Here is a 22,929-nt window from a genome sequence, read left to right on the forward strand (position 1 = left end):
TCCTTCAAAAATCAAAAGTTTGAATTGTCGAACCAATGAACGTTCTATCAACGCATGGATCCTTCCACACTACAAATTTAATAAAAATAATTAGATAATTTATGAAAACAAAAAACAATTAATGTTACATATAATAGTTTTATATCAAGAAAAAAGAAAAACCTGTTCATCCATAAGGACCATCTCAATGATATTAATTTCCGATTCATCTTGGAAGCATGGAATCTCCCAAAGTCTAACAACCCGAACCTTCAATATCCATTGTGTCTTGTTAGCGACAATTTGCTCCACAAAATCAATCATTTCTGCCATATTTTGAGAAGCTCTATTTTAAGAATATTAATACAAGTTGAACATAATAATAAATTTATATATATAAAGAAAAAAAAATTTTCAAATATTTAAATTTAGATACCATAGGATATTTATTATTATTAATTTTAGAATATGATATATGATATATGATAAATAATTTTAGAATATGATATGCTCTATTTTAACAAATATTAATAAAACTTGAACACAATAATAAATCTATATATATAGCAAAAAATCCCAAATATTTAAATTTAGATACGATAACTAAATAATTTTAGAATATGATATATGATGAATAATATTATAATTTGATAAATTAAAAACTATAATTTATCATGATATAGATTAACATATTTCATATTATAAATTTTAAAAATATTAATTAAATAAAAGAGATAAGTTCTATTATTATGAAAAAAATAATCTATTTGTATTTTTAAATTAAATCAATAAATATTATTGTAATATTTTATTTAGGTTTTATGAGAGCTTGACACGTCATACTTTTGTTTTCTACTTTAATATATATATATATATATATATATATATATATATATATATATATATATATATATATATATATATATATATGATTTGTACTTAAATTCCGAATTTTTGAGAATTTCCATGATCCCAATAGTTTGAATGGGTGCTTACCGGGTTGTTGAGCGAAGCGTCATTTAGTTTAGCAAGTTAATAATGTTCAACCCTTCTAATAGACCAAAAACTTGCAATTTGAATAATTTTTGTTAACTTTGTTTGTTTGAATTTCTGTATCCCGATATTATAGTCCTTTTGCTTCGAAATCTGTACTTTTGTTAGATGTTATCTTTGAGACATGTTTTGAGACCTTGCGTGCTCATTTGGTCAATATTTATAACCTCCTCTATGACTTAATTCATCAGTCTATTTCTTTTTGTTAAGCCCCAGCTAGATTTCATCAATAGTTCGCCAGCACGAGCCCTGCCTCCCTTCTCATGACAGGTGCCACACTCGGGTTTGCTTTGGTCATCGTATACCATACCTCTCTAAGACTTTAGGGATTTAGGCCTTTTGATATAGTCCGAGGATACCTCTGGAGATGTCTCTGTGAATCTCAATGCCAATGACATATGAGCCTTAACCCATATCCTTCATCAAGTATCGGCTTTTTTTTTTTTAAATATTACAATTTTTAAATTATATACTAAAATACACATTTTTTAAATTAATTACTAAAATACACAAAAAAGTATCATGCATGGTATTTGCATGGTACGGTTTTGCACATGGGTTTTTCTGTTTTTTATCTGATATTTACATTTATACCCTTATAAAATTTTTAAATTAAATCTTTTTTTCACAACTCTATTTAAAATATGACAATAGTTTTTTTTTATAATAATATATTGCGTTTTAGTCCTTATAATTTTTTTAAAATTAAAATTTTTCTGACAACGCTATTTAAATTTTACAAATGTTTTTTTATAATATTTTAAGTTTAAGTCTTCATAATTTTTTTAATTTAAATTCTTTCTAACAACCCTATTTAATTTTTTTTTAATATTGTTCCTTTTTTTACGGCTTTTTTTAATATTGCATTTAAATAGGGTTGTTATAAAGAATTTAAATTAAAAAAAATTATAAGGACTTAAATGTAAAATATTATATAAAAACCCATTGTAAAATTTGAATAGAGTTGTGAGAAATATTTTAATTTAAAAAAATTATAACGACTAAAACGAAATATATTATTATAAAATAACCATTAAATAAAGTTGTGAAAAAAAATTTAATTTAAAAATTTTATAAAGTTTTAAATGTAAATATTATATAAGAAAACTATTACAAAATTAAAAAGAAAAACTCATGTGCAAAACAGAACCATGCATGGTATTTTTTTTGCGTATTTTCATAAGTAATTTAAAAAAAATACATATTTGAGTATATAATTTACATATATGCAATTTAAAAAAATCCATATGATGCATGACAACACAAATCAATTTTTCTTTTTTTCTTTTTTTCCTTTTTGTTTTTTTGTTCCAAGTAACATGACCATGCATTTCTTGTCAAGTCTGTGTTTGAGTGTTTCACACAAAACAGTTGTGGACTTATATCCGTACTATTTTGCACGTGGAACTTATTTTGCACATTCACACAATTTCAGCGATACCTACAATAGATAAATGGTATGCTGGTGGTTTAGTGGGGGCTTAAAAAACCTCATGCCAAATTTCTCTACATTAAGTTTATCAAATTAAAAAAGTGCAAGGGCTATTTTTAGTTGGCCTCATAAAATTTTTTAATTATGAAAAAAGTTTTATGACATTTATCAAAATGGTGTGAGGGTCATCACATCATTTTATAATATGTAAATTGGGTATGGTATTTTTTTTTTTTTTTGCATTTTCACTTTTTTATAATTAGTAAAATAACTTATTTTTAGTTTTTTAACCCTTTTTAAAATGGTGTTATCATTTAGTTAGATTTATCATTTTTATTAAAACCCATTTATTTTTAAAGAATATATTGTTATTAAAATATCAAGTATTTCTTCCCAAATATTTAAATTTAAATTTATTTAAATTGGATTAATATATATTTGTTTTAATTAATTAAATACATCATATGTGATTTTTCCAAATTTTGATTTCCATTTATACTCATAATTTTGTTTTAACAAATAACAATAAGTTCAATAATATTGAACCTGAACACATTAAAGAATTGATTGTTCAGAGATTAAACTGCAAGACCACTCTCATATTGAGGACTTTTATGTCATATTATACATTGGGAGACCCTCCACCACTGATCCATAACCACTAATCCATAATGAATCCTTGTTCACCAGAAGTTGGGTGAGATTTGAACACCCAAATCCTCGTATAGGAGCAAAAATGCCTTAACAGTCGGGCTATCTCAACTTTGATTATAAATTTTTATTAAATATTAAAAATGATAGATTTTAAAGAAATAATAACATCATTGAAAAAATGGTTAAAAAACTAAAAATAAGTTATTTTGCTAATTATCAAGAAAGAAGGGGTCGAAATGCCGAAAAAAAAAACCCAAGTAGTTAGCCTATGTACTATAGAATATATGACGTGATGGATCTAGAACCATTATGACAAATAAAAAGCCATCTAGATTACTACGGAAATAACTTCATGTTAAAAAACATGTATGAATTAACATGCATGATATATAGCATGTGATGATTTTATATATGGTGATACCACAACAGCTCATCTCATTTTTGCAAGTGGTTTCAATCCTTTATTTATAAATAGGCATCAAGAAAAACCAAACTTTGAACAGAGTAAAGCAAATCCAAAGTAACAAGAAATCAGTCAGTGAATATATTCATGATGAAGGTTGAAGAAGCTCTTCATATGGTTGGTGGTGCAGGAGAGACAAGCTATGCTTCAAACTCAAGACTTCAGGTACTACTAACTAATTATATTACTAATAATTTTATCTTTTCTATAAATTTCACGCATGCGTGCATGGATGCATGTATATGCATGATTTTGTTTATTTATTTAACAGGAGAAAGCCATAATAAGAACAAAGGACATATTGGAGAAAGCTCTGAAGAACATCAATGGAGAAGTTGTGTCAAAGAGCTTGGTCGTGGCTGACTTGGGGTGTTCTTCAGGGCCGAATGCATTCCTTGTGATATCTCAGATAATTAGTGCATTAATGGAGGCCGGATGTCAAAAGGCAAAGGAGATAGTGTTTTTGCTGAATGATTTGCCAGGCAATGACTTCAATACAATATTCAGATCACTGTCTTTGTATGAGAAGAAGGTTAAAGAAGAGAATGGGGATCAAGTGTTGCCTTATTTTGTTGCTGGTGTTCCTGGTTCCTTTTATGGAAAACTCTTTCCTCGCAATAGTCTTCATTTTGCTCACTCTTCTTATAGTCTCATGTGGCTTTCTCAGGTATATATATATATATATAGTATTAAGAGATTTTTAATAGTTAGACTATCTACGAATTTAATATTTATATCACCTCATAAATCTATTAAATTTTTATTTATTAAACTATCTTTTATAAAAGTTATACTATAATTTGGATCCGGGATCCACGACAATTTTATTAATCATTTCAATTATTCACATTATATATTTTATAATGAATACTATTTAATAAAATTAAATATTGTTAATTTATTGAAGATGATTAAATTCTTGATAAAAAAAATTAAATATATTTTCTCAAATTGGTCAAGAAATAAAAAATAATTTAATGTAAAAAATAAAAAAAATTATCATTGTAAAATAAATATTGAAGAGATCGATATATAGATGCAACAACAATTTAAAAAAAAAAATGAGTGGGCCCGCCATTGAGCGATTGGTGCCATTATACGTGCTCCTTATAAAGCGTTTAATCGTCAAACATTTATTAAATGCTTTCAAAAGTACCGTTAAAGATGCTCTTACATATATGTTGATTTATAAGATTAATTATATATTAATGCACATGTAGGTTCCAGTAGGAATTGAGAATGGTGGAGTTAATATTAACAAAGGGAACATCTACATCTCAAGAACAAGTCCCCCAATTGTATCAAAATTATATTTAGAGCAATTCAAGAGAGATTTCTCAAGCTTCCTCAAGTTTCGTTCTCAAGAACTTGTCAATGGAGGACAAATGATTTTGTCCTTTCTGGGCAGGAAAAGTTCTGATCCATCTAAAGCTGAACTTTGTCATTTTTATGATTTGGTAGCCGATGCACTCAACTCCATGGTTCAAGAGGTATAATACAGCACATATCAATTGTCATTCTGTATTGTTAATTTAATTTAATTTGGATGAATTGAATTTAGGGAGTGTTGGAAGAAGAGAAGGTGAACACATTCAACATGCCATTTTATGCAGCATCAAAAGAAGAAGTGCAACAAGTAATACAAAGTGAAGGATCATTCTACATTGAACAAATGCAAATCCTTGAATCAAACTGGGACCCATTTGATGACTCAGATGATGATCAAGTTTTTGATAATGTGAAGAGCGGACACAATGTGGCCAAGTGTATGAGAGCAGTGTTAGAACCATTACTTGTTCGACACTTTGGAGAACAAGCCTTTGTTGATCAAGTGTTTGCAAGGTATGCTCAAAATGTGGCCATGCATCTCCACAAAGAGAAAACCAAGCACATTGTCTTCATCTTGGCTTTGAAGGCAAAGGATCTCAACAACTAACTAATTCTTCAATACACATCCCATTAATGCTATAATTATCATTTAAAATAAATAGCTCCTTTAATCAGTACAAGGGCTTTACTTGTTTTTATTGTTACCAATTATGCCTAATAGAATAAATGAAGTGTTCTTGAGTTGTCTTCGAAGACTTGGTTTTCTTTATCTAATGAATAGCATATTGATAAACAAGAGATGAAGTTTACATGCCCTGCCTACATTTTGAGCTTGTGTGGTTCCATTAAACATCAGGGATGGAGACTCCACCACTTTCTTGTGTGATACATGGTTAATACCTAGCTAGCCTGCTTATAAAAAAGACCTGGAGCTATGCATTAAACAGCAAGGAATATTCTATCCAGCTCCTATTCTCTGATTTTGAGGACCAAAAGAACTGAATTTTATAAAAAAAACCAAGGCTTTTCAGTTAAGTTCTTTTACGAATTTTTCAGTGATTGGGCTTGTCCAAAAATAAATAAATAAATAAATAAATTTCATTGATTGGGGACTTCGATGATCAATTGGAGACAATTTTTAAAAAGTGACGTGTATTTCGAAAATCAATATACTTATCTGTAAGGCATGAGATAACAAAATTCTTACCCTAAGTAATATTCTTGCTTATAAGTGGTTGCAAGGTTATAATAGTTTTGCTCTACCATTTGTGTCCTTTGTCATTGGATGGTGGAAACCAATGATGCTAGTTTCTTCAGGTGTGTGAGCCCCACCCTTAATCAAATCCTAGCTATCGCTTTTTATCTTTTAATCCCTAACTGCTTGGTTTTACTTTTTAATCTTAGCCATTGATTTTGTTTTTGCTTAGTTTCAAAACCCTAACCGTCTCTTTAGCTTCTTAGGTTTTAGATCATAGGGTAAAAGAGAGAGAGAGAGAGACTTGCCTCATCTCTTTCTCTTCCTTTTTGCGGGTGGTGTCAGCGACGAGGACGGGAGAAAGGTCTCATCGTCACGGATTTCGTTTCACTATTATTGTTGAGATAAGGTTCCGAGTTATTTTGTTATTGCTCTTTCTTATGCTTGTTTGTGACATGTTACTAGTTAGGGTTAGGGTTTGGTGAGAATTTATTTGATTTTAATTTTAGGATAAAAATTCGAAAAGTCCCTCATAGTAGCACAAGAGAGATCTCTAATTTATTTCGAAGATCTAGAGATGGAATTTGAAGAGATCAAAAATAGAAAAAAATTGTAGATCGAGATCTTTGTTAGCTTGCTACCAAATTTCAGAATTTTTGGAGTAGTATACTGCAAATTATAAATTTTTAGACGCAGTGACGTGGATGTGATTTCTGTTCAGCCCTTGAACAGTTTTTTGATTATTTTTCATAATTGTAAGTTCTGTTTTTAGATTTATATTTATATAATAAAGTTATATAAGACGATGTTATATTTGACTCTGCAAAAATTTCAGAATTGTTTGCCATGTAAATTGTGAGATATGATCAGATTTCTATAGGTGTGCTCAATACTATTTCTGCAGAGAACATAACGATTTCTTAGACAATTTGATGGTCTTGTATATGGAATTTGGAGAAGAGTAATATAACAAAGTTATATAGTTTAATGTTACCTAAATACCTGCAAAATTTCAGATTTTATGCATCTGTAGTTTGTGAGATATAACCCTATTGGTATAAGTGTCTCGGATGATATTTCTGTGCATAGCCTGAAGAATTATGGTCATTTTTGATGATCATGAAGATTGAATTGGATAAGGTAAAAAAAACATGAAAGTTGTTCATTTCTGAGTTATCTTATTGTCAGTAAGATTGTATTACTTTTGAAGTTATATGTTGTGAGATATTTTTTTATTGGAATAGGCATGTCTGAAACTGTTGGTTTACATAAGTATGATTTTTAATACTGGTGACTTAAATTCTGTAGGTCTCAAATCATTGTGAGGTTTGGATATGTTTTAGATGAAGATGCCTAGTTTTCTCATAAGTTTGAAATTTTTGATTTGGGTTAGAATTTGCAAAAGCTACGCCGATTTTTAATCTTAAGGTTTGTAGGTGAATTGGTTATTGGTCTTGACCTTGGTAATTTTGTTAGTATTTGATTTTGTTTTTTTGCATTCGTGTGAATTTTTAGAATTTGTTTACTTGTAATTCGATGGGCTATTCCCAAATTAGGACTTCCTGAGAAATACTCGATTGGTGTAAGAATTCAAAAATCTGGCTGTTAATCAGGTAAGTATCCTACATATAAACTATATTATATGTATATACTTTTAGTTTTTCTCAACATCCGACTAAAAATTTTTGAGAAAAATAATGATTTTTATGTATTTATTTATATTTTTGAATTATTTATTTATTATTATTTTTTTGGAATTATTTTTAAATTATTTTTAAAGTTCTAGTTAATGATATTTTATTTTGGATTAGAATTATCTGAAAGGTTTAAATAATTTATTAACATTTGGATTACTTAATTTTTGAATTCCATATATTTATTTACTTTCTGATTAATTACTATTGTGTTTTTTTCTTTTATTATCTATTCATGTTTGGATTCAATTAACTCGGATTATTTTTGATATGATAAAAATGAGATCATGTGATCGCAAATTACTTGCATTTTTGCCCAAGATGAATTTTTGATAGTTTATTGTTTTTGTGAACATGAAATATTTTGACAAAGTACTCGTAGTCCCCAAACTAACTTTGCAATAACCCTGTTACTGGGGGTTAAACACTGACTGTGTCGACATGTACTCTAATATAGAAACTATAGTTTCCCACCGCTTTCCGTCGGTGAAGAATAACGCCTCCGATAAACTCGCTCCGGGTCACCGAGGGTAAACTTATGAGTTCGATATTCGCCTCGGTCACTGAGGATAAATATATGAGTTCTGTTATTTTGTTTTGGCAATAGTTGTTTGGGAGATCTATATGCTTGGTTTGACATCTATGTTTATTTGAAATAAATTTGATTTCTGATTTTGATAATTTTTTATTTTTGCAAAATGATCCCTATAATTTTTTTAGTGGGTACTTACTCTACGTCAAGCTCATAATTTATTGTTTAATATCTTTTCGCATCAAGAGTAGAGTTGAGTGGGGGATAGCTTAGCGGGATCGTTAGGCAATCGTCGAGTATTAGCATGTATTAAGTCCCCGGTTTTTGTAGGGGCTATGTTTTATTTGTATAAGTTTTATATTGTTTTTTGCAATCCACTCGAGTTTGATTCTTTGCTCCTTTTTGGATCGTGCTTTGAGATCTCAGATGCCTACATGGGTTTCTGACTCAGAGTGTACTGGCCGCTTTGTCGGCGCCCCAGCTCCATGAACTCGAGTTCAGGGTGTGACAGTGTGACTTTGCCATATGAATGTATTTGGAATTATTTAAGCAAGATTTTCATGTTGATGCATCACCCAGCCGCCATGACAGAGGCATGGATTGAGCCCAGACATTGAAAATGTTTACACGTTACCCACCTTCCATGGCAGAGGCATGTACCTCTTGGCTAACTAACCTTGAACCCAGACAAATTAAAAAAAGGTCTGGAGCCTCCTTATGAGTGTGACCTTTTGGAATATTCGATTAAAAACACGAACATCAGCCATTTCTCAAATCTCAATTATTATCAGAATTAATAATATTTGTTGTTTTTAGTTATCTGTAGTTCAGAAATCACAGAGACAAATTTGTAAACAGGTTTCTTAAAAATATCTAGCAAGTGATCCAGTGGTGTATCCCTTCCCATCTCAGTTTATTCATATTTGACTGACTCTTATACTAATTGTCATCACTTTGATTCTGATCGATAGCGACACTTGTTAGTTTTATTTTGTATTTGAGATCTTAATCATTGTTTGTAGTTTATTATATTTTATATTATTGTTATTTTGGTCATCTATTCGTACTAATCATATTTTTTTATGCACCTTATTTTTTTTTATTTTTAATGCTTGTGATTTATCTATTTATATCAAAAAATAAAAAATAAATAAATAAGTGACAAATCGATTCTTGTATTTATAAACCTTATGTAACTCAAATAATGAGTTCATAACTAATATCTCTATAGCTAATTTATGTTAAGCTTGAATTAAGTTACTTTTTAAATTATGATATAGTTGCTAGTTTAAAAATCTTTTGATTTGTTATATTTATTTTTAGTTCAAAAATGAAAATTAATTTTTTTGGTTTTGAAAAAACCAAAATAAATATTCTACATGGAAAATAAGCCCACAACATGCTTGTATTTTTCCTAAGTTGTTGCTTGACCATGATAAACATATGAAATAGGAGACACTCTGAAGATGCTCCAATGAGACTTGGTCTTGGCTTTAGCTTGACTTGATTGCTTGGAATTATTGTTGAAGCTCAAGTTTTTGGGCCCTTTGTCATGCTTTCATTGTCATCTTTGCCTTTGTGGAGTCTACTTTAATTTTGAGTTTAGTTTTATTCTAGTGAAACCAATTAACTTGGTGTTTGGTTTGGGTTGCTTCAATTCTTGTTGAGTTGATTAAGTTTTGATTTAATTAAATTAATAATATTTTTTTAAAAAAAATTTAACCATATAAAATAATACTAATTAAAATTGTCATCTTTAATTGACTAGACTAAAAATAAAATAAAATCTTGACTTAGACAATCTCATTCAGAATGGTTGCAATGGTTTTTTTACATGGCATGTGTGCTATTTTGTGGAGTTATAGAAATTGTAGATGATTTATTCAGTTATTCTTGAAGTGCTTTCTAGTATCTAGAATATAAAATCATTTTAGTTAAATATTTGGCCTTGCGATGTATATATCCCATATTAATCTTACGTCATGTTTTAGCTATCTATAGTTTGGTACTTAAAGAGAAATAGACTAGAAGCTTCAATGTTTCTTTGATATTTTTCTCATTAATCTAACATCTTAATTATTACTAATGGTTAAAATTAACATATGTATTTATATTTGTTTCTTATTTTAATTTGGTTATGGTGCATCCACTTCATTAAAAAAAAAAATCTGATCATAAATTAATATCTTAATATTGGTACTATATTTCTTAAATTGATATATAATACGAATAAATATGTTTAATTGAATAAAAGTTTTGATCTTTTTAAAATATATTTTGTTATGAATTAAATATTTCAAGAGGAATAATAGTTTATTTAATTAAGAAATTAAATTACAAAAATTGTAGAGGGTTCAATCCTTCGATGCTTAAATTGTGAACATTTAAACTTCAAATATTAAATAAGTTTAAGTTTAAATTGAAAGTTAATTGAAAAACGACTAATAATTCTGTTGTTGCCGGAATACAACAGTGAATTTGTAGGGGACCTCAAACTTGTAGAACTTCGAACTTGGACTTGGAGATCGAACAAAAGGAGTCGGAGTCTCTTCCTTCTTCAGATGCCAAGACCTGTAGCAGTGTGGGAAGTGTTCCCCACAAACACTCCGATGGCTAAGTCAGTAGAGAAACACTTGTCTTCCTTTGCTCCCCTCTTCCTCCCCCCAAAGTCCTCCCCTTACTTAAATGGGGAGGCTATTTATAGATGTATACTTACAGTTATGTAAGTACTTTACGTGTTCGAGATCGTGGGTGCAAAGGGAGATAGTGGGTGTAATGTGAGTAGTGGGTGTGATGTGAGATAGTGGAGTGCTACGTGGATTTGAATTAGTCCACATCAAATTCTATAATAACTTAGTGCAAAGTGCAACTGGATGAGAACTCAAAACTTTACTCCCTATGGTCTCTGATTCATATACAAACTAATATTTCCTTTCCTTTATAGTTATATGACGGAAAAAATTTATTTAAAAAAATTATTAAATTACCATAATTGATATACAGCTTGTTTCATTTGGAAAAAAATAAAATAATTAAAATAAAATAATAAGTTTCATCGGCAGAGCACTGCAAGTACCATTTTTCTGTCTTTTTATTATATAATTTTAATTATAATAATAAGAAAAAATTATTTATTAGTTCTTCTAACTTTTTAAATATTATTTGCAATCCCTCTGACATTTCAATATTCTCTCCAATCCCTCTTTTATTTAGTCCTTATAGCTCACTCCATCAATTTATTTTATCTAACAAATTTAATTTTGTCCCATTTACAAATTATACTTCATGTTTATTAAATATATTTTTTATTTAATATATTTTTTGTTTAGTATTTACTTGTAACCACATAAGTTTTTACTCAATATATTATATTTTTGTTTAATATTTTGAAACGAGAAACTAAGGGTTTTCATCTATTTTTCTGACAAAAAGACTTAAAAATAAACGGTCATAAATTTTTTTTTTAAATACACAAATACCGAAAGCTTTTTAAATACACAAATAACAAAAGCTTTTTTTTTTATCAAAATGAAAAAATTGAAAGGATAAAATTGGAGAGTGATATAAACAATTTCTCTTGCCTTAAAGCATGCCAGACTGATATTTAATTATTTATATACATGTTTGTAGTTCCAACCCTAATAATAATTAGTATTACAAAGTGTAACAAACTTTTCACAGAAAACACCCTGAAAAACTCACAAATTACTCAACACTCAAACCTCAGCTAGAAACCTCTCGAAACACTCCAATCCCTTTTTCGCCGGAACCATGATCTCCTCCTCCTCGTCGTCGTCGTCTCTCGAGATCTCGGCGACGAGCTCATCCCAGCTCGGTGGAAACCCATCAGATCCGACGGCGGCGGGGGCGGAAACGACAGCGTCGAAGACTTCCTGAAGCGCGACGACGCGGCGGGTGGTGGCACGGCGGAGGTCACGCACGGAAGGGTAAAAGCCGGGGATGGAGTCAAGACGGAGGAGCAACGCCATTAGAGCCTCGGCGAGCTTAGCGCGTTCGCGAGGGTCACGGCGTACGGCGTCGACGGTGTCCTGGCGGCGGATCAAGGCTTCGAGGCGGGTGGCGTCAGCGTCGATGGCGAGGATCTTGTGGGTGAGGGATCGGAGGAGGTGGGAGCGGTAGGAGGATTGGATCTTGGAAGCGGCGGCGATGGCGGCGGGGGAGACGACGGGGATCGGAATTGGGGTTAGGGTTTCGTTGGGGGTTTCGATGGGAATTGAGATGATGGTATTGTTGGGATTGTGAGGGGCATTTTGGTCATTTTGGGTGGAATAGAATGAGGATTCGTAATAGAAAAAGAAGCTCATAGCTTTTGCTTCTTTGTATGTCTCTCGATTTTGGTTCTTATATGCTAAGTGTGAAACTTCGCCATTAGTCCTTGGAATTTTACAGAATGTTTATTTTTGTTCTTAAGTTAGTAAAATTATTTTTTTATCCCTGAATTACATTTATATATATATATATATATATAATGGGCAAGATGAGTTGCTCGATGGGGCAAATAGGAATGGGTCTGCACATATGTGGGGGGAGAAATTACTTGTACATAATTATTACTTACATTTTCTGAAATATCTCAGTATCTGTGATTTGAACTCTCACTTGTGAAAGATTCTAATAGGCCCCAAGTTATATATATATATATATATATATAACCAATATTCTGAAACCCGAGTGCAACCATGGTATGAATATAATACATAATTTTATAATTATAATTATATAATTAAAAATTTTAAAAAAATATATAATACAAAATATTCAATAAAAATAATTTTTTTATAATTTATAAATATCAACTTAATATCCAAAATAAAAAAATCATAACAATCATGTTATAATAGTGAAATATAATTTACAATATAAATTCAAATAAAAATATAATTAATATAGTAAATAAAAGATAATACAATATAAATTTTCAAATCTCCTTATAAACACATAGTAGGGTTGACTTGGTTCGACTTGTTCATTGGGTACTTAGTCAAGTCAATTCCCTACTTAGGTTTTTATAAAACCAAACCCAATAACCTAGCAGGGTCCAGTTGAACCGGGCAGGTTCTAAAACATTAGGTATTACCTCATGACACAGTACAAACAAGCAAAGCTTGTATTATATATAACTACAATAAGCTATTTATTTATAATGATAATTATAGCACTAATGGATGTGCTTGATTAAAGACTAATTGATTAAAGGTTGAGATCCTTTGTCTTCAAAGCCAAGATGAAGACAATGTGCTTGGTTTTCTCTTTGAGGAGATGCATGGCCACATTGTGAGCATACCTTTCAAACACTTGATCAACAATGGCTTGTTTTCCAAAATGGCCAACAAGTAATGGTTCTAACACTGCTCTTATACACTTGGCCACATTGTGTCCACTCTTCACATTATCAAAGGCTTGATCATCAACTGAGTCATCAAATGGGTCCCAGTTTGACTCAAGTATTTGCATTTGTTCAATGTAGAATGATCCTTCACTTTGTATCACTTGTTGCACTTCTTCTTTTGATGCTGCATAAAATGGCATGTTGAATGTGTTCACCTTCTCTTCTTCCAACACTCCCTAAGTTCAACTCATCCAAATTAAATTAAATTAAATTAAATCAAATCATCAATTGGAATGACAATTGACATGTTTATATATATATATATATATATATATACCTCTTGAACCATGGAGTTGAGTGCATCTGCTACCAAACCCCAAAGATGGCAAACTTCAGCTTTGGATGGATCTGAACTTTTCCTGCCCAAAAAGGACAAAACCATTTGTCCTCCATTGACAAGCTCTTGAGAACGAAGCTTGAGGAAGCTTGAGAAATCTCTCTTGAATTGCTCTAAATATAACCTTGATATAATTGGAGGACTTGTTCTTGAGATGTATATGTTCCCTTTGTTAATATTAACTCCACCATTCTGATGATCAATTCCTACAGGAACCTGCATGCACATTAATATATAATTAATTAATCTAATAAATCAACAAATATAATACTATATATATATACCTGAGAGAGCCACATGAGACTATAAGAAGAATGAGCAAAATGAAGACTATTGCGAGGAAAGAGTCTTCCATAAAAGGAACCAGGAACACCAGCAACAAAATAAGGCAACACTTGATCCCCATTCTCTTCTTTAACCTTCTTCTCATACAAAGACAGTGATCTGAATATTGTATTGAAGTCATTGCCTGGCAAATCATTCAGCAAAAACACTATCTCCTTTGCCTTTTGATATCCGGCCTCCATTACTGCACTAATTATCTGAGATATCACAAGGAATGTATTCGGCCCTGAAGAACACCCCAAGTCAGCCACAACCAAGCTCTTTGACACAACTTCTCCATTGATGTTCTTCAAAGCTTTCTCCACTATGTCCTTTGTTTTTCTTATGGCTTTCTCCTGTTGAATAAACAAATAAAATTAATCATGCGTGTGCAAGAATGGCATGAAATTAATGAAAGCATAAACATTAATACTGTAAGTACTTGAAGTCTTGAGTTTGAGGCATAGCTTGTGTCTCCAGCACCACCAACCATGTGAAGAGCTTCTTCAACCTTCATCATGAATATATTGAATGATTGATTTCTTGTGACTTTGATTTTCTTGATGGTGTGCAACGTTTGGGGTTTCTTCATGCCTATTTATAGACCACGTAACGAAAATGAGTCCAAATTTGATGAGATCACTAGTAGTGATATCAGCATATATGAAATCATCACTTTCATCACTCTGATGTGATCTCATGTTGTTCACATTTTTCATTGGAATCTTGCACTTTTTATTTGATAATATTAAGAATTGATGAAGATGACTTGAGTAAGAGAGCAAAGACTATTAGACTTTGTTATATGGATAAGTTCTTAATTAGTCGGCACCAATTAAACTATCTCTTCATTTGTGTGGATAGACGTGAAACTAAGTCGCACACCATGTTGTGTGGACTACAATTGTTTCGTGTGAAACACAACCTTAACAAAAATGCACGCAAGACAAATTGTGATTTGTGATTAGTACTCTTTAGATTAGCAATTAGGCAAAGGTTTTAAATCCAAATATTAGCTGTGGTGAGTAGTACTCTTTAAATTATATTAAGAGCAAAACAGAAGTCAACATAATTAATTAATTAAATTAGAGATTAATTTATACATATAAATCAATGTGAAACAGAGGAATATTAATTAAGGACATTAGATTAGGTAATCATCTAATAATAAAACATTTCACTTTTAATTTAAAGGCCGGCACACACTTGTAAGAATAATGAAAAGTTCAAGAACTATATATATATGTTCATCTCATCTACTTTATCTTTCAGACTTTCAGTAATGGTTAATAAATAATTATATATGAGTTAGTGGTGCGAATTAAATTTGATTTTATGTAATCTCTTTGAGCGTTAGCTAAGGAAATATGCATATGAACACAGAGAAACTTGCACCACATTATAAGATTTAACTGAGCTCACCACAATAATATATATATATATATATATATATATATATATATATATATATATATATATATATATATATATATTTGCTCTTACAAAAGTATTGCTTTGATTAAAAAAAATAAAAAAGATTAGTTGTTATATTAAAAGACCGTCGTTCAATGAGGTTTATGATCAATTTAAGTACCTTTTTATTATTAATTGACTATTCATTAGTAAACTCCTAATTAACTCTTAACTATTAATTTTAATTAATCAACGACTAATTCCATCTTATTCATTACGCAAGAAAGAAGCCACTACAAACAAATAAGTTATGAAGATAAATTTTAATATATCCTTGAACATACTTTCTATTGGCTCGACTAATTAAAGAAATCGCATGAGAACAAAAAATCAAACCGACCTTGCCAACTAAAATTAAATGGATAAAATTGATGGCTAAATATCATTTTAAAAAAAAGAAAGAATGAAGATATAGGCATATCTTTAATTAGACTACTTGTAAATGTCTTATAGGAAAGATGAAAGCTCTCCAAGTAAAAGATTGTAAAAGAAAGAAAAAAAAGGCAAACCTAGCTAAAAAGTGTTTAGCATAAATTTTATATAATGATATCACATAATTTGATTTATTTAATCTTTTGGGCCCATAGAGCAATTTGAAAGGAAAAGATTCATTTAACTAACCTCAAATAATTAAAACTAATGGGCAACTGCTTATTGTTGTTGTAGATGTATTAATCTTCCGTTTGAGAGTGTATATACATATATATTTTTATATGCATATACATATACATATACATATATTCTCAATATTTCCTGCTCGGAATGATTTATTCCTTAATGAAAAAGTACTTAAAAAAAATATGAATCAAATATATAAAACGGTAATCTCGTTGCTTGATTTAAGCTAACCTATACGCTACCCTTAAGCCATCATACAAGCATCATCTAAAATGATATATATATATATATATATATATATATATTATGTATATATTTTATGTATATATTTATGCAAAACACAGAAAAACAAACTAGTTTTATTTAGTTAATTAAATAAATCCACCGAATTATTTTATGAGGAGCATCAGCAATTTTCAATTTCTATCATAGTCATGTGTTATGGTTCCTTACAAATTAATGGTGGATGTTGATGAGAGTAATGAAGATGCTGGATTTAATGGGGGACACGTGGAGGGAATGATTGGTGATGGTACAAGCAACGTGCGCGACTTTAGTACACAGTAACGTGAGAGCATCATCCACCAAGAACGCCACGCCACTAGCAAGCGCAAAAGAATATAAAAACTGGAACAAAGAGAAAGATAATAATTTAATCAGGCAAAAAGCACCGTTTGACAACTCAGGCCTGACTAGAAGAGCGGGAGGATCAACTATTCTTATACACTATCGGAGGCTTGATAATAATCTAAAAACTGGAACAATCTGGAACAAAAAGAGATGCTTGTCAAACACTAGCTTTATACACTCGCTTGGACGATTGATTTGAGATGTGAATAAGAATAAGTAATAAAAACGAGAATGATTTAAAAATTATATAAAATTTATTTTTAATATTTTTTTAATTTAAGTAACAATATTTAATTAAATATTTATAAAGATAAAATTATCATTTTACTTTAATTATCATAATTAAATATTTTTATTAAGTATTTGTTTAATTAAATCTACATTAGAGTAAAATTATCATTTCGCTTGAATTATCTAATAAAATATGTATATTAAATTATTATTATTATTATTATTTATTATTTAGTTTAATTATTATTATTTAATAGTTAAATTACTCAATTTATGTTAATTATTATTTATTTTAATTTATTATAATTAATTATTGAAATTAATTATTATTTAATACTTTGGCCCCCTAGATGTAGGTAAGATTGTGTCAAACTAAATAACTAATTTATGTGTCTTTTTTCTCTTGTATGATTGTTTGTGTGTGTTTTAATGTTTCGTAAGATCAGCTTCTTGAGAAAGTACTTTGTTTGGAGGCTTTTTGAGATTACATGTAAGCTCGAGTTCATCGGGTTTTCGAAAATCCAGTGCTTTGGTTCGACGCGATTTCAAAAACCAACGTAACTCATATTACATCTAATCGAGGATTTGGTTTTACGGCCAAATCGGCGTAAACCAAATCCCTTATCTTTAAATTCTTCAAATCCATAACTCATGACATATAGTGGAAATCAAAATTATATGATTAAATATTTATGGATATTTTTGTGGAGTGAAAAATTATAAAATTTAATAATAAATTTAATAATTACTTTGATAATTAATTTAATAAAAAAATTAAGAGTTAAAATGATCAATGCGATAATTAAAATCATTAATAAAATGCTAAAAATATATGAAAAGTTCAAAATAATTTTTTTATTGGTTAAAAATTAAATTTAAAAAATATTAAATATAATTAAATAAATAAATAAATATACTAATAAATTTGATAAATAATTTAATAATAAAATTAATAATTAAATTAATTAATACAGTACTTAAAATCATTAAAATATTTATAATGTAAAAAAATTTCTAATTTCAAATTTATAAATATCTTTTATCAAATACAAAATCCTATAATACAAAGATTCACGAGAAATCTAACCAAACACTAGATTTGATCTGATCAGATTATAAAAATCCATGATTTTTCGGGTTACATTCAGTAATCAAAAATTCAATCGTATTCTGATTCTAATCGAACCAAACGCCCCCTAGACACAACTACTCTTCTAGAACTAACAAATATTAAAATATTTATGTTGATTGGTAATTTTTCACATTACTAAGATTTTCAAAAATAAAATTTTAATCAGCTCAATCCAAATTTTAATAACCTTTACCAAACACCAACAAATTGGCTTCACAAATACGTCAACCCAAAAGCTAAGCAATGTCTCCACAAAGGCAAGACCAAGTCCCCTTAGGGCAACTTTGGAGTATTCCCTTTTTCTATATCTATCATGATCAACCAACAACTTATGAAAAAGTATAACCATATTTTTGGCTTAATTTCTGTATAGTATATTTAGTTTGGGTTTTAATTAAAAAACACAGAAAAAAATCATTTCATTAAAGAACTAAAAAATAAAAATAATGTATTTAGATATCAAGGTTATATATATATATATATATATATGTCTTCTTAGTAAATTATCATTTATACTTTAAAATGATTATATAAATAGATCAACATATAATTATATATACACTTAAAAAAAAAAAAAGGAAAAAGAAGACAAAGTCCTATCAAAGAATAGTATGCATATAAACCTATTTTTCGAAAAGAAAAAAGAAAAAAAAAAGGAAAAAGGCTGTAATAGGAGACTTTGTAGTCAAGTCTCGAGGAGGTAATATATATTGGTCCAACAAGTATTAATTAATTAATGTTTTTCGACATTATATAGATGATTTATGAGGCTTATAAATACAGCATTGTATCCACATTGCTTCTTCATCTTCTATATATCATGGCTTCATCATCTTCAAAGTCTTTTCTCTTGATCCGATCAGTAGTATCTCAATAGCTATTCTAGCTAGTCCTCATTTATTCAGACGTGACTCATGCTAGAACTTTGGTCGAGATAAATGGTAATTCTCTTCTTCTTCTTTTATTAATATTTTTTTATATATATGCATGCATGTGGCCTACGGAGTGTGTTTGAGAAAGTAACTAACTTAAACTCATGCATCCCTTTCTTCTCTCTTTATTAATTATATGCATATATATATATATATATATATATATATATATATATGAAGCTCATATATAGTTTGTATGCATATTAATTAATAAATATATTAGATGAAAGGCAACATACCGAAGGGCCTTTGGTCCAATGGCATTGATGCAATGGTGACCAAAGGTTCTTGGTTGTGAGTACAAACTTGCAACTCAATCCTTGCATCAACCACGTAAGAGCGTGTGGCTTGGTTGTTACTGCTCATAAAAAGGGAGATTAGAGGAAGATGCTTCAGATTCTTAGTTCTCTTTTCTTTGATGATGTTTAAAACTTTCATAACTTTTATTTATTTTAATTATGATGTCTCTCATGATCGACTAGTTTCAATATGATCTATTGGAATTGCAGAGGGCTCACTAATGTTAATAAGTTGACTCATATTCGTGATCTAATCAAAGTAAACAATCTTGTGATTGTCTACCTGATCGAGACCCGTGCTGATGAAGATCGTGCCAAAACTTTTGCTCTAAATTAAAGTGTTCCTGGAACTGGGTGGCCCTCCCTTCTCTTGGATATTCTTAGGTGGAATTACCGTCCTTTGGAAGAGCTCCGTTGGCCTAATCACTCCCATTGCTGCTTCTTGGTTTTCGGTTCATTTGGTAATTTCCTCTACTCTCCCTTAATTTTGGATTCTGTCTATTATCTATAATGGCCAATCAATTAGAAATCAACGGAGTCTGTGGAGGGAATTCTCTCGTCTCTCTTTTCTTAATTTACCTTGGTGCATTGTTGGAGACTTTAATGCGATCCATTCTCAGTTGGAGCATAAAGGGGGTATTTTTAGACATTATTCTCAAAAATCTATGCTTTTTAATAATTTTATTGCTTGCAACTTCCTTCTTGAGGTTAATAACTCTAGTTTCTTGCATTGCTTTAACTCTTCTTTTGTCACCCATCTTTCCAAAATTTGCTCTGATCACTCACCTCTTCTCATTACTGCCAGGTCTCAGACTCCTCCTAGGGCTAAGCTTTTTGGATTTGAGAACTATTGGCTGGAATACCCTCAGTGTCATAGTGTTGTCAAATTAGCCTGGGATTCAAACCTCATTCTTCCCACATACACGCTTTCTCACATTTTCTTAGTAGAGTTAGGAAGAATCTCCTCAATTGGAGGAAATTTGGCATGAATTCTCTGGACAAAGACATCAAGTTAGCGGAGTGCCAAATTTCTTATATTGATATCTAGATTCAATCTCCTAGTCTATCTATAGATAATGCTTATCCTCTTCTCTCTATTCGTAGGAGTATTTCCAATAGGTATTCTGCTCTTCTTAGACAAGATAATATTCATTGGGGTCAGTGAGCCAGGTTGTTGTGGGTCCTAAATGGCAATCTTAATACCATTTTTTTCATACTAATGCTCGTCTTAACAGGCATAAAAACTCCATCTTCCAAGTTATTAACTAGCATGGGATTGTCCAGACTAGTAGGGAGGGTATTGAACAAGCTTTCATTAATTTTTATAGCTCTCTCTGGTCTTAACCTAATCCTACCCTGTTCCCTGATTTAGTCACGTCTCTCCCGCCTGACCTTCCTTCCATTTCTTTGGAGGATAAGTATCTTCTTACTCACAAGGTCTCCAAAGGTGAAATCTATAGAACCCTTATGTCTTTAGCCCCTAAAAAGAGTCCAGGTCCCAACGGCTTTAATGTTGGATTTTTAAATTTTTCTGGAATGATATTCAGGATGCTCTCTGTAAAGCCATCTTTTAGAGGCGTTTGGATCACGGATTGAGGGCTTGGGAATGGGATTCCATTCCCAAGCCTTTGTTTGGTAACCAGGAAAGGCATGAATTGCCTCCATGCTTGGGAAAAGGATTACTCTCAGGAGAGACATCCTATTCCACCCAAAAATGGGGGGACAAGTATGCCTTAGTTATAAAATTACTAATATACCCCTAGCATATATAATTACATATTTATATTATATATTTAGCTTTACTTATTAAATAATTTAATTAAATTATTTTGGGAAATTAAAATTAAAATCAATAAAGAAAATTAACTTAATTAAACGTATTTAATGATATTAACTAATTTAATAAATATATTATTGTTAAATAAATTATTAAGATTAATTATGTAATTATAATATATTGAAATATATATTTATATTATAAATAATTAATAATAAATAATATTAAATATTTATCATTAAACATAATCCATTGTTTTATATAATATCATACTATTTACTTACAAGGGTATTGATGTAATTTTACTACATCCTACCTTTTTACTTTTCTATTTCCAATCCTTATTCCCTTAAACCAAACACATTATTCATATTCTCCTTATTCTCGTTCACATTCCTCTCATTTTCTTATTCCCCCTATTCACATTCCTATTCCGCAATTCAAACGGATCCTCTATGCCGAATTATTGGAGTTTTACTCATATCGCTTTGATCCCTAAAAAAGAGAACCCCAAATTTGTTTCTGATTACTGTCATGTTTCCTTGTGCAATGTCTCTTATAAAATCATTGCAAAAATCCTTGCTAATAGACTTAAGATTGTCCTCCCCAAGATTATTGGGCATGAGCAGTCTAGGTTTATTCAAGGAAGATCTCCAGCTGATTATATTATTACTTTTCAAGAAGCAGTTCACATCTTAGGTAAGGATTATATCTTTCCCCCGAGGATGATTCTAAAAACTGATATTGAGAAGGCGTATGATACCATAAGCTGGAAGATTATTCTTACAACTTTGGCCAAGATGGATTTTCCTACTAAATGGATTTCTTGGATTCAATCCTGCATCTCTACCCTTTCTTGTGCCTTTTTAATTAATGGGCAGCTTAGTAGTTTCATTAAAGCTTCAGGAGGGATCAAACAAGGTAACCCTCTTTTTTCCTATCTCTTTATTATTGTGTCTCAAAATCTTACTTCAATTCTTAACCATGCTCTTTCTTTGGCCATGATTCCCAGTTTTGATTCTAGATTGGTTAACAATTTTAATCATTTAATGTATGCCATGACCTTGTTCTTATAACTAAAACCTCTAGATCTGATGCTAGAAATGTCAAGTTTTGCATCTCTCTTTATTCTAAACTTACTGGTTAGATTCCCATTCATACCAAGTCTGCCATTTTCTTCCCAAATTGGATCAATCGCAAGTTGGTTAAAGGTATTAGCAATATCCTAGATTTTAATATTGGTTCTTTCCCTTTCACATATCTAGGCATTGCTATTTCCCCAACTAAGCTTCTTTCTTCCCATTTCGCCCAAATGGTTTCCAAATTCCATAATCTCATTTCTTTTTGGAAAAAGATGCATATCTCTAATGCTAGCAAGATTATTTTGATTAATAATGCACTGTTAACCATCCCTTCTTATACTTTGGCTGTCTAT

General features: G+C 30.2%; 3 protein-coding genes across 3 annotated transcripts; 1 reads left to right on the forward strand and 2 right to left on the reverse strand.

Moving 5' to 3' along the window:
- Positions 1-3,671: 3,671 nt before the first annotated feature.
- Positions 3,672-5,517, forward strand: LOC120255487 (S-adenosyl-L-methionine:benzoic acid/salicylic acid carboxyl methyltransferase 3-like). Its single transcript, XM_039263304.1, has 4 exons — positions 3,672-3,746; positions 3,853-4,248; positions 4,802-5,071; positions 5,143-5,517. The coding sequence occupies exons 1-4, from the start codon at positions 3,672-3,674 to the stop codon at positions 5,515-5,517; spliced, it is 1,116 nt and encodes a 371-aa protein (XP_039119238.1).
- Positions 5,518-11,911: 6,394 nt separating this feature from the next.
- LOC120255488 (BAG family molecular chaperone regulator 5, mitochondrial-like) lies at positions 11,912-12,763 on the reverse strand. The gene has a single exon (XM_039263305.1). The coding sequence runs from the start codon at positions 12,654-12,656 to the stop codon at positions 12,048-12,050; it is 609 nt and encodes a 202-aa protein (XP_039119239.1). The 5' UTR covers positions 12,657-12,763; the 3' UTR covers positions 11,912-12,047.
- Positions 12,764-13,212: 449 nt separating this feature from the next.
- LOC120255486 (S-adenosyl-L-methionine:benzoic acid/salicylic acid carboxyl methyltransferase 3-like) lies at positions 13,213-14,968 on the reverse strand. The gene is made up of 4 exons (XM_039263302.1): positions 14,845-14,968; positions 14,363-14,758; positions 14,019-14,294; positions 13,213-13,917 (listed from the first exon to the last, which is right to left on the reverse strand). Exons 1-4 carry the CDS (start codon positions 14,920-14,922, stop codon positions 13,543-13,545), a joined length of 1,125 nt encoding a protein of 374 aa, XP_039119236.1. The 5' UTR covers positions 14,923-14,968; the 3' UTR covers positions 13,213-13,542.
- Positions 14,969-22,929: the final 7,961 nt, after the last annotated feature.

The sequence above is a fragment of the Dioscorea cayenensis genome, unplaced genomic scaffold (genome assembly GCF_009730915.1).
Source record: "Dioscorea cayenensis subsp. rotundata cultivar TDr96_F1 unplaced genomic scaffold, TDr96_F1_v2_PseudoChromosome.rev07_lg8_w22 25.fasta BLBR01001025.1, whole genome shotgun sequence".
Lineage (NCBI taxonomy): Eukaryota > Viridiplantae > Streptophyta > Magnoliopsida > Dioscoreales > Dioscoreaceae > Dioscorea > Dioscorea cayenensis.